General features: G+C 40.6%; 1 protein-coding gene across 5 annotated transcripts in view; it reads left to right on the top strand.

The window, feature by feature from the left end:
* LOC138608933 (mucin-4-like) overlaps positions 1-16,068 on the top strand; it is a 34,201-nt gene that overhangs the window by 7,473 nt on the left and 10,660 nt on the right. For all 5 annotated transcript variants that reach the window (XM_069681524.1, XM_069681523.1, XM_069681522.1 and 2 more), the window contains exons 6-32: positions 313-449; positions 536-652; positions 3,159-3,216; positions 3,305-3,352; positions 4,982-5,050; positions 5,699-5,838; positions 6,443-6,571; positions 6,662-6,719; positions 6,834-6,914; positions 7,912-7,955; positions 8,089-8,157; positions 8,248-8,272; positions 8,364-8,396; positions 8,518-8,586; positions 8,678-8,817; positions 10,422-10,541; positions 10,647-10,704; positions 10,848-10,892; positions 10,984-11,040; positions 11,128-11,276; positions 12,937-13,038; positions 13,126-13,174; positions 13,724-13,795; positions 14,017-14,655; positions 14,852-14,920; positions 15,196-15,332; positions 15,961-16,062. In XM_069681524.1, the coding sequence (XP_069537625.1) occupies positions 313-449; positions 536-652; positions 3,159-3,216; positions 3,305-3,352; positions 4,982-5,050; positions 5,699-5,838; positions 6,443-6,571; positions 6,662-6,719; positions 6,834-6,914; positions 7,912-7,955; positions 8,089-8,157; positions 8,248-8,272; positions 8,364-8,396; positions 8,518-8,586; positions 8,678-8,817; positions 10,422-10,541; positions 10,647-10,704; positions 10,848-10,892; positions 10,984-11,040; positions 11,128-11,276; positions 12,937-13,038; positions 13,126-13,174; positions 13,724-13,795; positions 14,017-14,655; positions 14,852-14,920; positions 15,196-15,332; positions 15,961-16,062 (2,816 nt within the window). The remainder of the gene's footprint in view (positions 1-312; positions 450-535; positions 653-3,158; positions 3,217-3,304; positions 3,353-4,981; positions 5,051-5,698; positions 5,839-6,442; positions 6,572-6,661; positions 6,720-6,833; positions 6,915-7,911; positions 7,956-8,088; positions 8,158-8,247; positions 8,273-8,363; positions 8,397-8,517; positions 8,587-8,677; positions 8,818-10,421; positions 10,542-10,646; positions 10,705-10,847; positions 10,893-10,983; positions 11,041-11,127; positions 11,277-12,936; positions 13,039-13,125; positions 13,175-13,723; positions 13,796-14,016; positions 14,656-14,851; positions 14,921-15,195; positions 15,333-15,960; positions 16,063-16,068) is intronic.

The raw sequence follows: 16,068 nt of genomic DNA, 5'->3' as shown, positions 1-16,068 counted from the left end.
ACTCAGTCAACATTATTCAAGTTTAATGCAGCAACATAATATTTACCCTAACCCTCATTTAAAAAAAAAAAATCAAACAAACCTTGAGGTATATCCTGACACAAGGTTTTGTACCTCATCATCATAGCTGAAGTAAAAAGTTCTCTAATCGCTATCTAACTTGTAAGATAAAAGGTTTGTAATTTGTTCTTTAAAGCCATGTGCCCAGTATCAGATGATCATGTTAGTGATCATTCTCATTAAACAAATGATGTAAAGGATGTCAAAGATCATGTTTGAAGTTACAACCATATTTTATTTACTTTCTTTCAGGCCTGTCTCTGCTGACTCTCTGTTTCAGTACAGAGACAACAATCTATTTTTACCTGTGCCATGTCTGTGAGGAAACGTGTTCCCCAAGTGACATCGCACGCCATCTCTTATCTGGGGATCATTGCAGCAACTACTTTGTAAGTGCTTTACACCATTCAAACTAACAAGTGTTAAATTGTTAAAAAAAAAATTTGGGAGCACAACTTTGTACTTTGTATTTTAGAACTACATGGACCCCAATGTACTGAGTTTTTCGTGGATACCCAGCATGGACATGAGGGGCATTCTGAAGCTTGAGATGGCAAAGGAAATCAATAAAAAAGGGACCAGACAGATTCAGGTTTGTAACCTGAGGTCTTGAAAAATAAGTGTAAATTAATATTGTAAAGGTAAAGCAGTTGTATATCGTTATTATATATTGACAAATGATCAAACAACAATTCGTACTTGTAGTAGTGTCTTTGTGTGAAAACCTAAAAAGAAATCTCCTAACTCTGAAGCACCACGGAGCTTCTTTGTGTCTTTCAGGTTATCGTTTTGGTTTTCCAATCCACAATTTTACTATATCGTTAAGTCGTACAGCTTTCATAGTGTCGTTTAAGGACACATCAGGCTTCTCAGTAGTTGGTGGTGACCAAACACAGGACTAAAAGGAGAAATGGTAAATGGACTGCAGGTATATAGCACTTTTGTAGTCTTTGGACCTCTCAAAGCGCTTTACATTAAATATCACGTCCACTCTTTCTCACACATTTACACAGTGATGGCAGAGGCTGCCATGCAAAGTGCCATGCTGCCCCTCAGGACTTATCTGAACACATTCACACACCAAGCATTTTGCTGTTTCAAGGTTCTTGCCGACCTTGACATATGGACTGCTAAACTACCAATGGAAGACGACCTGCTGTAACTCTGAGCCACAGTTGAAATCAGGAGTTACAATTATTAGTTGATCACAAAAATTAATATTAATGAATGCTTATATTGCTAAGCAACTGTCAATAGGAAAGGTTTACGAATAAGTTCATTTAAAACAACTTCAAGAGAAGAAATCACAAGAGGAAAACAGCCCTGAAGGTTGGGGGAAGCAATGGATAGAGCCTATTGGCTCGGATATAACAGGGAGAACACTACCTGAAAGCCTTCAGGAGAGGCAATGACTTGGCAACCGCCCACGTGGCAACTGGAGAGTGGTGCGGATAAGGGTTGAAACAGTCTGAATGTTGGAGAGCACCTAAAGACCTTTGGTCCAGGACAAGGCTACATCCAATTTAAGTGGTTGGAATGTGGCAACTTTGATTTAATGTAAGCATGAACTCCTGAGAAACCAGGAATGTCCAGATCTATGACCTCCAGTAAATATTGGTTTATGCAAGAGCCAACAACTCCTGGTGCAAGAGAGTACTACCAGAATCTCCAGAAAGGAGGGTAGGATGAGAGACTCACTGGGACAGTCACGATGATAATGGCATCCAGTAAAAGGACGCAGAAAAGGCTAGAACAAAGAACCTTGACCAGGGATGGATTTAAATTCCAATGCGCATACACACCCAGATCAACTGATCAACAGTTACATTGGAGAGATCAAGCTACGATTCTGACCTGTCATCTGTTATAAGGAAGTTCGTTGAAAAGGCATAGTAATGGTGTGTACCATCTCGACCATTTTATACGCACGGAAATGAACAAAACTAATAAATTGGCTGTGAAAGACTCCAGGGGCCGGTTTCACAAAGATGCCGAATTTTAAGCCAAAAAATTAGACACCTTACCCCCCCGGCTAACTCAGCTCTACGACTCTTGTTACCATGGTAACAATGAGTGACACCCGCTGACCGGTAGCACCAAATTTTGAACGTCTTTGATGGTCATTTCAACGGTCGAATTACTGTTGCTGCAATTTTCAGGTTTTTTTTTTTTTTTTTTGGCTGAATTTTCCAAGTAAAAAGCCCTTAAAACTGTTGAATTCCTCCAACAACAAAACATTTTCTGCTGGGCTAAACGGACTTGAGCGGTTAGATCAACACTCGACAGATCGACACTTGGTTGGCCATTTTTTTTGTTTTGACAAAAGTCTTAATTTACCCAGAATTCAGTGCACCACAGTCCTGCTTGAGATAATCAAGAACTAAATTGATTTGTGAAACGGATTAATTTAGACGTCTGAAGTCTGACTATGGCTTAGATATAACAAATAGTCAGAGTCTATCTTTGTGAAACCGGCCCCAGAGAGCTCGAAACAATCACAGGAAACCATCACAGCCAACAGTAAGGTTTTCATGGATGAACATTTGTTGACGAAACAAACCATGTGGAGGCAAGAAGGGGGAACAAACTTGAAACCAGATTTTTTTCCAACACCATAAACCTTGTCCCTTTGCATAAGGATCCTGCATTTATACGCAGATATCTGTATATAGAGATCACAACAAATTTGAGATGCAAGCCCAAAAAGTCAAGAAGCCTGATTGTTTGAAGGAAGGTGAATACAACAATACAAGGACAACCAACAGACAGACCAAGAAAACATATCCCGCATAGATAAGCAGCTTGAACAATGGTTGGAAAGATAGTGAAGTCTGACTAAGCTGAAAAATTGAGTTGGACTTACCAAAAAGGCATGCCTGAAAGACTTCAAAGCGGTCACTACCAAAGAGGTGGAGGGCAAGATCAATGAGCACCTTTTCAGATGGTTGGGAGTACGCCAACATTACATTGTCATGCTGATATATTCTCATATGTTAAAGTTTACTCCACCATGACAGTTTCTCACTAGTGTTTTGTGGTTTCCACATTTTTCCACATTATGAGACTGTTGTATTAATTGATGAAGACCTTCTCTGCAGATGTTGGACTTACCAGTAAACCTGTTGAAAAAGCTTGAATCAAATACCTACGCTGAAGGTGTGTGTGACTTTAAGTTTTGTCTAAAATATTTGAGAGTTTTATTGCATCGTGTGTGGGTGAAAAATAATCTGATCCTTTCCCCCAGTGATACGCTCTCTGAGTGAAAATGACAAGCTCCTGAAGGTACTCAAAGGTGGGTGCACATCTTTGTCAGCATCATTTGTGTTTAAAGAGGGGGTATTATGCTGTTTCACATTTTAAGCCGTGTATATATAATGTCACAATGTTGGATGTCCAGACTAAATGTGGGGGAAGTTTCAAATCTATAGGTAAAAGTATGTTGGAGTAACCTCCGGGCTTCTCAGCTCAGTCTGCTGTGAACGCCAGGTTTCACAGTTTGTTCTACACGCTGCACTTTGTGACGTCGGAGAGCTGGCCAATCAGAAGAAAGTGGGCTTGTAGGGGCGGGGTTTCTTAAAGGGACAGAGCTGACTGAGTCGTTTCAGGCAGAGGCTGTATGAGGGCCTGCACAGAGCACCCCCCCTTTAAGAGTATTATCAAAACAGCCAGCCCTTGTTATCGTTCATTGTATTTATCCCACATGACAATCAAGATGTATGTGCTGAAAAGTTTCTTCTTGACCTGGACAACAATCTCACTACAAGGTCAACTGTAGCTCTTATCATGACATCCAGTCGTCCCTGTCCCACCTGCAACTGGTCCAAAATGTTGCTGACTGATTCCAGGAAGAGGGAGCATTTTAGTTCCATTTAAGCCTCTCTTCACTGGCTCCCAATCCGCTTCAGGATTGATTTTAAGGTTGCGCTGTTTGTATTGAATTCCCTAAATGACTTGGCCCCCTCCTATATAACTGTCCTCCTCAGCCCTTAACCTCCAGACCCCTCAGATCTTCTGACATAGGTCTCCTGGTGGTCCCCCGCTCTAATTTTAAACTTAGAGGTGACTGGGCAATCTCAGTCAAGGACACTCATGTATGCCTCCACGTTCAGTATGTACTAGCTTTTGAGTCCCGTGGTCCTGAATAGGCCGCTTGTTGGGTTTTGTTTTGCTCTCTCATTGATCTTTTTTTTTCTATTAATTGCGTCTTTTATGCTTTGTACAGCACTTTGGTCAGCTGCTGCTGTTTTTAAATGTGCTTGAGCTGTAAATGATCTCAAATGATCGATGTTTCAGTTGTATGACATCATCCATTTTGGCTAAAGCTTTTAAACAATATAAAGCGAGTTGCGAGACGAAACAGGATGCCTACTGGGTGTGAAATCCAGACGCTTTCCGTTAGCGACGGAACGTTCATTAATCTGCCGCCTATGGCACTCACGGATTTGAACCTGTTCTTTGTGGTTTTCTGTTCAACTTCCTGTTACATTCAGGGACTGTGCAGCTCACTTTGCAGCTTTCAACAGAGACAGAAACAATGTGTGTTCTTCACTGATACAAAATGCAAGATATGATCACTTTTAAAAATAATAATGCAAACTTAAAATGTTAATATGATTATAGCGTCAAACAGACAACTTATCTTTTTCTAACATCACACCAAGCAGATTATATGTTGCTTAATCATAATGCAATCTACTCAAAAAGCTAAATCATAAATCTAAAACGCCATATGAAACAAATATGAAAATTGCACAATTCTCCCATTCTTTTAACAGATAAAATGTAAATTAAAACGGTTTCAATTAAATGAAAACTGGAAAAGCTCATTGTGTTTTGTGGCGAGACTGATGTTTAAGTATTTTCTATGTCCAAGTTCATGTGTAACACCTACTCTTGGTTTTTCTTCATTTATTCACTTTAGCTTCAGAACTAAAGAGGACGATGATACAAACATACCAACGAGACCGCAACAGGAAGCATCCACTTCTTGGTGAGTAAGTGTGCCTAAAATGACTTGCTGATCTAACAGAATAACTTCTATAGCTTGATTCAAGGGGCTTAGCCTGTTTAGCTCAGGTAGAGCAGGTGCCCCATATACAGAGGCTATAGTTCTTAGCGCAGCGGCCACAGGTTCGATTGTGGCCCTCGGCCCCCTAGTCCTAGTCCTAAGTTTGAGTTGCTCCCTCTTCTCTCTTCCTTCATGAAAATGGGTGAGTAGGGGGAGGTACAGCATACCTTTTTCTTTTGTTCGTTTTATTCAAATGTAGGGCCAGTAGAAGCAATGTGGTAGGGTAGGTAGTATCAGTGTTGTCAATACCCGGAGCTCGCATGAATGGAGCCCGGGTCTGCTGAAGTTGCCAATGCTGCTTGGGTTGCGTTGGTATGTTAGGTTAATTATAAGTATTGGGATATGGGAACAAGGGGAGGGGTTTCTTCACTGAGCCCTTATCTTTATCATTAGGGCACAAGTATCTTGTGTTTAATTCAAATGCAATTCTGATTAATTGACACAACAGAGGGCAAATCTTAGACACCCAGAAAACAACAGATTTATTTAAGGACATACTGAATCTGGGGAGTTTGCTGCATGCTTCCTCAGCTGTTTTCTCATTTATCTTCCCTGATTCTCGTCTTGTAGGCATGCAGCACCTTGTCGAATGCATTCGTGTCGGACCGATTGACAGGAGACACTTCCTCTGCACGCTCTGCAACCTAACTTTGGCCTCCCACATGGTCATCAAACACGTCCTGAGCTTTGACCACATCTTTTGTTACTTTGTGAGTAGCTGACATAAAAGAGAAAATTCATTAAGAGGGTCTTTGTCATGATTATTAAAACTGGTACTTCATAATCACACATGCAACGAAGCATAAATGCGTGCTAAAATGAAACATGCAGATAAGTGTACATAAGACAAAGTAGCTGCTGAAACATGGAGAAACGGAGAGCTGCAAGGGTGCAGGAAAATATGTTGGTGGAGTCAAATGAGTGCTTTAATACACCACTAACCCCCTTTACCTGTTCTGATACCTTATGCTTGTATTTCAAAAATGTATCATGGTGGTTACACTGGTGGTTCACCAGCGCACAGCTTGGAGGAAATAACAGTTTTAGTCTAGTTTTAGTTGACGAAAACTCAAAACATTTTAGTCCAGTTTTAGTCAATAAAAAGTCACCACATTTTAGTCTTTACTTTTAGTCAAAACGTTTTCTCTTTAGAAAATATGACAAATGATATTATGTATTTGACGTACACGGATGAAACGGTGTGACCTAATTTTCTTTAATTGGTTAACAGTAAATGAATCCACACCAGAATTCTGTCCTGTTTGCTGCCCTTTGCTGTACGTGTTTAATAAATCTCAGTTTTATTTTGTGCAGAGAGCCTGGCACCCCTCCACTCTGCTGTCAAAGGAGAGCTACAGGGAATACTCCACTTTTGGCTCCGTGATTCTTGACTTCGCAAAGCAGACGGAGGAGATTCATGGCTCTGCAAACAATAATATGAAGGTAATGCAGTCCACAAATCACCAGTACAGATTTCCCCAAACGGATGCTTTTGTGGGTATTAATGTGAAACTTCATGACTTTCTGTTACAGCAAGTGAGACTGGAGCCAGACGAATACGCATCGGTTAATTTCGCTTGTTACACAGAGGGTGGGTATTTCTTTGTTTAGGCCTTATTTATTCTGCATTCTGCTAAATGAGCTGGACATTTAGCCACATCCAGAATGTTTTTCTTAACTAATGAAAGTGTGTGGTGGCTTGTAGCTTTAAAGGAACTTGAATCCATCAGAAAGAAAAAGGAGGAGAGCAGCTTGATTACAGTCGTCACACCGGGGAAGAAGCTGGGTATGTATTATTTTAGTCTAAACTACTTTGGTAGATAACTTAAGGAGGGGGTATTATGCTGTTTCATATTTTAAGACGTATATATAACGTGTATGAAGTTTCAAATTTGTAGGTAAAAGTATGTTGGAGTAATCCCCAGCTGTTTTCAGACAGACTTTCCCAGACGCTCCACTTTGTGTTGTCACAAAGTGAAGGAACTCTATATTTGGGCATCTGCCCGAGACACAGCCGAACTTCCTGCCCCTGGCACACTTCAAGCACATGCCCACCCAGCAGCACAGTCTGCCTCTGACATTTTTTTTCACTCCACCAATCTGTTCAACGGCTCTGCTCGTCAAGTTAGTTAAGAATGTCTTGGAGGAAGTGTTTCTGTGGCTGTGAAGGAAAGATGCTTACTTTTCCAAAGGACAGGAGCACCAGACATTCATTTCAAATCGAAAAAGTCAAGTTTACTCTTTACTGACAACTCATGGCCACAGGGCAAGGGGCGTGCCTCAAACACTGAGATCTGCTCTTCGGCCAATCAGAAGAAAGTGGGCTTGTAGGGCGGGGTTTCTTAAAGGGAGAGAGCTGACTGAGACGTTGTATTAAGGCAGTCTGTATGAGGGCCTGCACAGAGCACTAGTGTGAGATAAATGAGGAGTTTTTTAAACTGTTAATGATGCTAAGCTACTCTGCAGGTAAGGAAATAAGAAGCTTGAAATGAGCATAATACCCCCACAACTGTCTCTTGTGATTAGTGCAATGTTTTTGTAATACTGTTTAATGCTAATGCAGGATAATTCCCGCTCTGTTTCCCATGTTGGTTGTAAAGACAGAAGCCGAATAGAACATCACATTCATATTTAGGTTTATGTTTATGCATGTTTAGGTGGTGCAGGATTATCCCGTCTGCGAATATCAAAACAAGCACCACCCGTGTTTCATTGTCTTTGAAACAAAAAGAGGAGAATCCTTTTGTAGCAGTTAACAACTCTATACTTTGTTTTCCTTGCAGAGGGTCGTGGGTTTGTGACCTTACCAGTCACAATACGCTGTCAGGTGATTATTTATACGTCTCTTTTCAAAAGCCTTGATGTTATGAATGTAAGAAATACAATCTCTGTTTTGGAGAACATTAAGGACACCTTGTTTAACACATTTATTTTCCTCTTCTTTTGTTTTCTTGTGGCAGGGTTGCAAATTTACCTTCGACACAATAAATCAGTATTTGAGGCACATAGACACTTGGAAACACAAACAGGTATTTTCACACTTTGATATCTTCCTTCAAAAAATCTACATAGAAGGAATTGTGATTTTTACATTGATTATTCATTATTGTCTTCTCTAGATGTTGAAGGAATTCTTTGGCGGAGGTACATTTTACTTTTCTCTCACTATATTATAATATTGTGTATTGTCAAGCACATGTAAATAAGATGTGACTTACTGTCTGCTTTCTTACAGCTCAGAGAGTTGGTGGTTTTATGCAAACCAAAGGTAGACCTTTCCCCTTCTGTTACAACATGTTGCAACACTTCTTTACTTTTCTACCTTTCTTTTCAGTTGAATTCAAGAAAAACTGCAACTCCTACTAATCATCCTCCCTCTTAAACATTAGGAAAATTACCCCACTTGAAGTTTTACACCTACCTCAAAGACAACTCGAAGAAAAATCGGCCAGTTGTTGGTGAGCTTACCCACCTTTCATCTTTTTGTTTTCTTAAGTTAAACTGCTCAACGTTCACTTACTCATCTTAGCCTGCTTGCGTGTTTTTTAGGTGTTTCCCTGGTCGTGACGTGTGTCAGCACTGAGGCTCAGGTGGATTCTTTTTATGTGTGCTTTGCTTGTGGAGACTGTTTCCCAGAATCCTCGGTGAACCAACACTTCAACTCCCAAAAACACCTAATCGAAACTTTGGTGAGCTTCTGTTATTTAACTTCTTGGTATATCTAGTTTATTCGCTCTTATTAAGTAATTAATCAATCCTGTTTGAACATTGTATATACCCTTTAAAGACAAAGAATCAAAGACTCCACATGTGTCGAGCTTGTCTTGATTTACAGTTTACAGGTCACTCTTGGGTCAGCTGTCTGGTCGACATACCCATGCTCTCACATAGACCTAAATGCAACTTGAAAACAGCCATACCTTGTTCCCCACATAGGACGTGCCCTCTTTTCCAAGGCTGTAACTGCTTGTGCCTGATAAGAAGAGTGCCAAGCGCCTTTCCCTCTGCAGATTTACAACGGCTATACAGAGGAACAGTGACATTAAACATGCACTCTCCCTTCTTAAAAGAGAGACAGAGGTCCTTTCTCTTCCCACTCACACTCTGTTGCGAACTCCGTTTGACGTCGCACTCACAGCTAAATGGAGCCCCCTCCATTAAGGGAATAAATACAGCGGCAAGTTTTGAGACAAACTCTCCTCACTGCGGCGGAGACAGGAAATTTGTGTAACCATGGTTTCCTGTCACACAAATATTCAAATCTACGTAAATACCAGTGAGGCATTTTTTACTTTACTACATCATTTGCTTTGCAGTGTATGAATGCTCCGAACGGAATTTCATTGTTATATTTACTATGACAATGACAATAAAAGGATTGAATTGAATTAAAATCACTCCACATTATGAGGAAGATCAACTTCATCCTGAGCTTCCTTGGTGGCTTTTCTTATCTGTAAATATAATTTCAATCTGATGTTAATGACCTGCTGAGTTTTTACAACCGTCCCTTTAAATATAAACACTTTAAACTTTTCACTTCTAGACAAGAAAACACTTATTAAACCCTGAAATAACGTTAACTTTAAGACACTGACGTCTGTTTATCTTAATGAAAGCTGTTTTCGTTTTAACGGGAAAAACATGGAACTTACGTCTCTCATCTCATGACGAACATAACACAGCGTTGCACCTGGTCAGTAAGTCAGCATCGGCGCAGACTCACTGGTTGAGGTTTTAACAACCCACTCCCACTCCCACTCCACGCTCAGAGGTTTTGGACAGCACTCAATGTGGTGGACTCTCCACGTGAGCGCGCAAGCGGAGTGGAAGTGTGTAGGGAGAGGGAGTAGGGGGTGGGTTTGAGAAAAGCCCAGACACAGCAGAGTGTGCATGCTCCCTTCTCCTTTCAGCGAGCTACACACTGTCCTTCTCCATGATTCATTATGCTACTTAACCTCTAGCACCTTTTAGGCCTCAAGAGCTGTTTTCATGATCATGGTATATAGATAAAGAAAAGATGTGACAAAATGTGTTACTGTGTTATTAATTCAAATATTAACAAATGTAATAATCGTTTTTGCATTGTCATGGTTTAAGAACCTGCAGAGCCTCAAAGACCTTCACACATTGTGTGAGGATGTTAAGGCTGTCTGGTGAATCAACTACAGACCTTGGAGATGTTCCATCTCTGTGATAAGCATGAGCACTGGTCTTGGTGTGACCTTTATGGAAGGATTAACTCAAGGCATGTGAAAGCAGATATTTACCAGCTTTTTTCCTTTTTCCTCAGCTCTACCTGAACCCCTGGCGGCTCCCTCTTGCCTGGGAGACTTTCCTGGATGAGCAAGACTTGAGGTTAGCAGCTTTGGAAGAGGAACAGGAAAGAGGACAAAATCTGATGATAATGACGGTAAAACTACAAAACAAACAATGGAAAGATTAACCCTCTGTAATCAACATCAGCAGGCTAAATTACTGCTCTTGGTTGTTACTAATTGTGGGTTTTCCTTCTCAGATAATTGATTTGCCATCATCGATATTTAGGGACCTTACCCCACCAAGTTACCACAAAGGTCTGAATTGGTCTGACATCAGATTAATCAAAGACACAAATGAATTTAAACGTTTTTCATTGCACTTCCTTTTACACAGCTGTAAAACTTGCCCCTGAGTCTAGGTGATTTATTGTCATTTCTTCAATTGATTTTGTCTGCAGTGCTGAATGGATTTAAGAAACACAACATTTTCTCAAAGCATGATAGTGAGTAATTAAATTATTGTCTTAATTAAGATAAATGAAACTGCCTTTTTGACTTTCATCTGAGGCGTGGACGTTTTTTATGTCCCTGCAGTTCCACCGCGTGAAACACGCAGCAAACTCAAAGATGGTGACAGGTTTCCTCTGCTAGGTGAGTATCACTTGATAGGAAAAAGTCTAGCTTGAAACCAAAATACTTTGTGGATACTTTTTTACCTTTTTCACCTCATCGTTGCAGGGAGACAGTTCCTGGCCAAGCACGGTAGCAATGTCGCACAGCATCAGCCAACCAAAGTGTCATTTCTGTGCTTGCTCTGTGAGAGGAGACTTTCAGACGATGAATGTTACGCTCATGTCTTCAGTCGGGAACACATCAAAACATTTATTGTGAGTATTTTATAAAAAAAGTTTTCAAAAGTTTGCTATAGTGTTAGACGTGGGTTGGGAACCATGTGAGACTTAAGCCCCTTTCCCACTGGTCAAAAAACCTGTTAGCAAAAGGCTTTTTTGCTTATTGAGAAAAGTTACAATCAGCATTCAGACCCGGGTCAAAAAACCATGCAGTAGACGAGGGTCATTATCGCCTCGGCTCCGATCGGCAAAGATGGGAACACAAAACCCGGGTCAACACGCTAATCTCCGCCCCCTTTCTGGCGCGATGCTGTGATGCGCACTGAAGTTGCGGCCGCTGTCGTGTAAACACAGAAGAACAACATACAACGGCAAATGTATTCGTTGTTTCATGCAAGATGCAGCGACACTAACAAGACCGCGAGGTGAGAGAGCTTCTTCTGATCCCAGGGGAAGAAGAAATAAGGCGACAAAGCGACCCTGACACGACGTTGATGGCAGGACGGTTGCTTCTATAAAAGCCTTATTATGGAGAAATGCAGAAAGCTAACGGTATGCCAAGTCAATAACGCGTACGGTTGAGATAAAACCGGCCATGCAATAGTCTGTAGAAGAAATTAATAATCTTCAGGTCCGATTCAGTGGCTGGTTCAGATGAGTTTTATTCACTGCGCAGTGGAGAGAGAGCATCACAGCAATTTGTAGAAAACCTCTATGACTAGAGTCCGCTCTAGTCAGATTATATATCTTGGGCCACAGTAAACAAAGGGCTAACCAAAAAGGCTATGCTAATTGAGATCGAGCAACAAAGGGCAATACACAACCAAGATGAAAGAAGCTACGGTGTCATTCTCAGAGGGTGGTGTCTGGGGGACCAAACTAACAAGAGGGTTCAAGCTAGCTTCTCGAGGCTCATACAGTGGTCTTAGGGGTGAAGAACTCACAGCCTGATGGCTAAACAAATGTATAGAAGGAAGTTAATCAAGGTTTTGATGTTTCCAAAGGAACCCCTGTGATTAACACTGATGTGATAGCAGGAAAGAAAAAGAATACACTCTGATGTTGTTCAGCTCTGAAGTTACAATTTGTTGAGACAATTTAACTAAAAGTAGAAAGGTGGAACGAATTGTGAAAACCATAATTATTTAAAATGTTAACAAATACAGAATTAAAGCCATAAATTCTGTTTCCACAAGTCCCATAATACACATCAGGATTTTCATGAAAAAGTACGTCATGTTTAATGCCGGTCGCAGCCGGGAGTAGCGAGTAGAACTGTTTAGATCCACAGTATCAGTAGGTTCATATGGGTGGTGTATTTCTGGCAAATTGTGTTCGCACCATGCTGTGGAGATGCTAGCTTTTAAAGAAGTTGCTATAACTGTAAAAAGAGCTGTTCCAGTTGCTGCTACTTAAAACGTGTCTAATTCTCAATCATTTAACCACACCCTGCAGCCAATGAGAATAGAGTATTCATCCTAACGATGTTATAAAAATGAATATTATCTTGTTTTGTATTCAGATGTGTCAACGATTAGTTAAAACTGCTAAAAAATAAGTACAGTTATGTCAAGAAATTAATCTCTAAAAATCTATCAGACATTCTTGTTTGCCCGAATATATGCGATATCTAAGTATAGCAGAACATTTTTGACTGCCTACAAGGCTTAAAATGTGTGTGTGTGTGTGTTTGAAGGACCGTCTCCACCCAGGGTCACTGAATTCAGACACCGATGCAGAGACCTTGTTGGATTTGGCGAAACAGGCAGACAGTATTAATGGCTTCATGAGTGTGCAGGTATTCTATGCCCAAAAAAATCTGCACCATCTTGATAAAAACATCTCCAGCAATGTGCTCATGTTTCAATATTTTCTGCCCGAAAAGGACATAAAGTTGGAGAGACCCATCTGGGAGCCATGTACCTACAATAAGGGTGAGTATCTGTAGTGTGTGATAGAAAATTCATTTTCCTGAAACTATTGTATAACCTAGAATAATTCTCTGTCAGCACTGCATGCTGTTTGCATATGGGAAAAACAAGTCTAAAAATCCCGATCAATACAGATGTCTGCATATGAACTGGCTAAACAAGCATAAAATGCAGGAGAAATGGGGACATGGCAGCCTAAATAGCATTTGTGTGTCTGTCTGGTCTACTTGCCAAGAGTTTGCATTTCCTTTTGTATGTATAAAAGATTCAGTGAGATTCAAAGATTGAGTTGAGAAAAGTTGTCAGATCTCTCTAATCCCCTGGAGGAGTGCTGTCCCTGTCCAGCTGGGTGGTGACCTGTGACTGTGTTTGTATATGTTGGCTCATTCATTGCAATAAATTACTTAAATCTTGATAAGCCTAAATACTTTTTATTTCTCACCAGGAAATTCAATTTCTGTCACATAGTGCACTGCAACTGGAAGCTAGAAATACGCGTCTGTTACTGTGAATTGATTTCTTGACCTTTCTTGTACCATGTTGTTGTTCCAGTGATTCATATCCTTGCATCGGCAAATGGGAAACGGAACCTAAAACCCCAAATAGTCCCTAGAACCAAGCTGGGTAAGATGCACCAAGTACATTAACGAAACAGTTAATTCTGTAGGTGTTTTATGTGCAGTAGACCCTAGCAAGCATGGCCTGGGGTCTAATGGTGGAAGAGTCCCTTTAACTCAAGGAAATGTATTTCAAGTGAAGGACACATTTGTTGCTTTTTGTTTATACAAAAAAAAAAAGCAGATAAATATAATCAAATATATTAAACTTGTCATTATGTTTCTCAGTCCCCAGAGGAACTTTGAAAGACACGGGCAAAGACCATGTGAAAGACAACGGCCCTGAAAAAAGTCGGGTGTTGGCAGACTCTGAGAAAAAGACCGGTGAAAAGCCGACAGATAATTGTGAGAAGACAGAAGTTAAAGCTGAAACCACCGATACGCAATGTGCAGAAAAGGAAGACGACATAAAGAATCTTACACCAAGTGAAAAAGAATCAGTGAAAACTACTACAGAGGAGGTAACGAGCGCTGGTATTGAGACATGCCAGGCAATAAAAGAGGAGAAAATAGAAGAGCCAACAGTGAGCGAACCAAGTGAGGAGACGATAGAAAGCTCCAAGTACAGCGACATGGGTTTGAAAAGTGAGACTGAAGAACAAAGCTGCAAAAATATCCTGACACACTTGGAGAGTGATGCGTGCAAAGAAGAAGAAATAAAGAGGCCTGTAAGCGATGAATCTCAGGACGTACGTCATAATGACGATAAAGGGAAAGAGATTAAGTGTGAAAGAGAGCAGCTCACCTCCAAACAGAGGGCATCGTGCAGCGAAGCCCAGAGACTGCCAAGTAGCCAGCAAACGGAGGGAACCACGGCAGATGAGGGAGGAAGTGGCAAACCAAGTCAGGAGAGAGTCGAGGACAAAGGTGTGTAAATACTGTAGTAAAATTGTAGAGAAAAAGGACAGTAACTTTTAATATGCTCTGCTTCTGATGGTTTATTTGGTGTCAAAAAACTGCACACAGATACCTCAAACATGCTAAAAACCTCATCGTATAAAAAATGTGTTTTCTGAGTCCTCGTCTAGTGATCGATTCGGGCCTAACTCTTGCTCTCTTTCAGCGCCCGTGCACCAACAAGCAGATCAACTCTGGCAGTATCTCAAGAGGACGAGCAGAGAGCCTGTGATTGGTCAGTGTTTTTATTTTTTATAACCACATTTGAGGCCTCATCTTTGTCGAAAAAGGTCCTCATTAATAAGTCTTTGTCATCTATTAAGGAAAACATTCAGATCAGTCATTGTCCTATGTCGATATTTGCTGGATTAAAATGTTTATAGAGATGGAGGAAATGTTGGTCAGAGGGGAAAATGAACATTTTAATTCCTCAACATTTTATCAATAGTTTTACTGTACTAAGTCTAGTTAAGTCACGTCAATCTTGACAGTGAACAATATTTCTTCCAGGTTTAAGTGCACTTCTTGAATGCCATTGTGATCAGCGCGACCCGATCTACCTCTGTGAGAGCTGCTCTGTGAAGATCGCAGAGAAGGACATCATCAGCCACGTCACTGGAGTTAACCACCAGAAGATGTATTTGTTGGTGAGTAAATGCTAAAACAACAGGTTTAGTCTGATCGTTTCTGCTCTGCATGTATTTTGTTGCTAGAACACTTGCTATAAACACACATGACTGCCATCTAATTTGGCACTCATACCAACTGACACTGCTGAAGCCTCCTATGACTCCTGTCTGTATATAGTTTCACAGCCAGTATGGAGAAGAGAGTTGATTACGGCTGCCAATAAGTCTTTCTTTAACTGTTTGACATATGGATTTTACATTAAGATACATGTAATAAATCCAAACCTTGGTAAGACACAGCTTGGTCCTTGAAGTTTCCCTAATACCACCATATATAACATGCTAGACACACAGTAGTTCTGAAATAATCATTGGGCTAAATGTACATAAGGGACATGCTGTCTCTAGGGCAGCAGAGCTAATGTAAAGTTTCATGTGAGCGGTAAATACATCTCTAAATGGCACAATGGCATTCCTGGTCGACCATAAAAGTATGTGTTTTTTTGTAGTTGGATGTTTCTACATGAATTGTGATTGCTGCATGTCCCTTCTCTTATCATCACAATGCATGCTTTGTATTCATATACAGCACATTGTCTGTTTTGTGTAGTAATGCATGTATGCTTGTGTTTGTTTGTGACATTAGGGGTTTAAACACCTCCCACAACCACCAGGGTACCGCCAGGGAATGAAAATAAAACATTTGGCTGCTTTGATTGAGAAAAATACGGGATATGGAGAGGCTCAGGTTTGG

Source organism: Semicossyphus pulcher, unplaced genomic scaffold (assembly GCF_022749685.1).
Source record: "Semicossyphus pulcher isolate SPU_LCO1_2020_fin unplaced genomic scaffold, fSemPul1.0.p SCAF_5, whole genome shotgun sequence".
Classification (NCBI taxonomy): Eukaryota; Metazoa; Chordata; class Actinopteri; order Labriformes; family Labridae; genus Semicossyphus; species Semicossyphus pulcher.
Note: the sequence above shows the minus strand (reverse complement) of the source record. Positions and strands in the feature narration are given on the sequence as shown.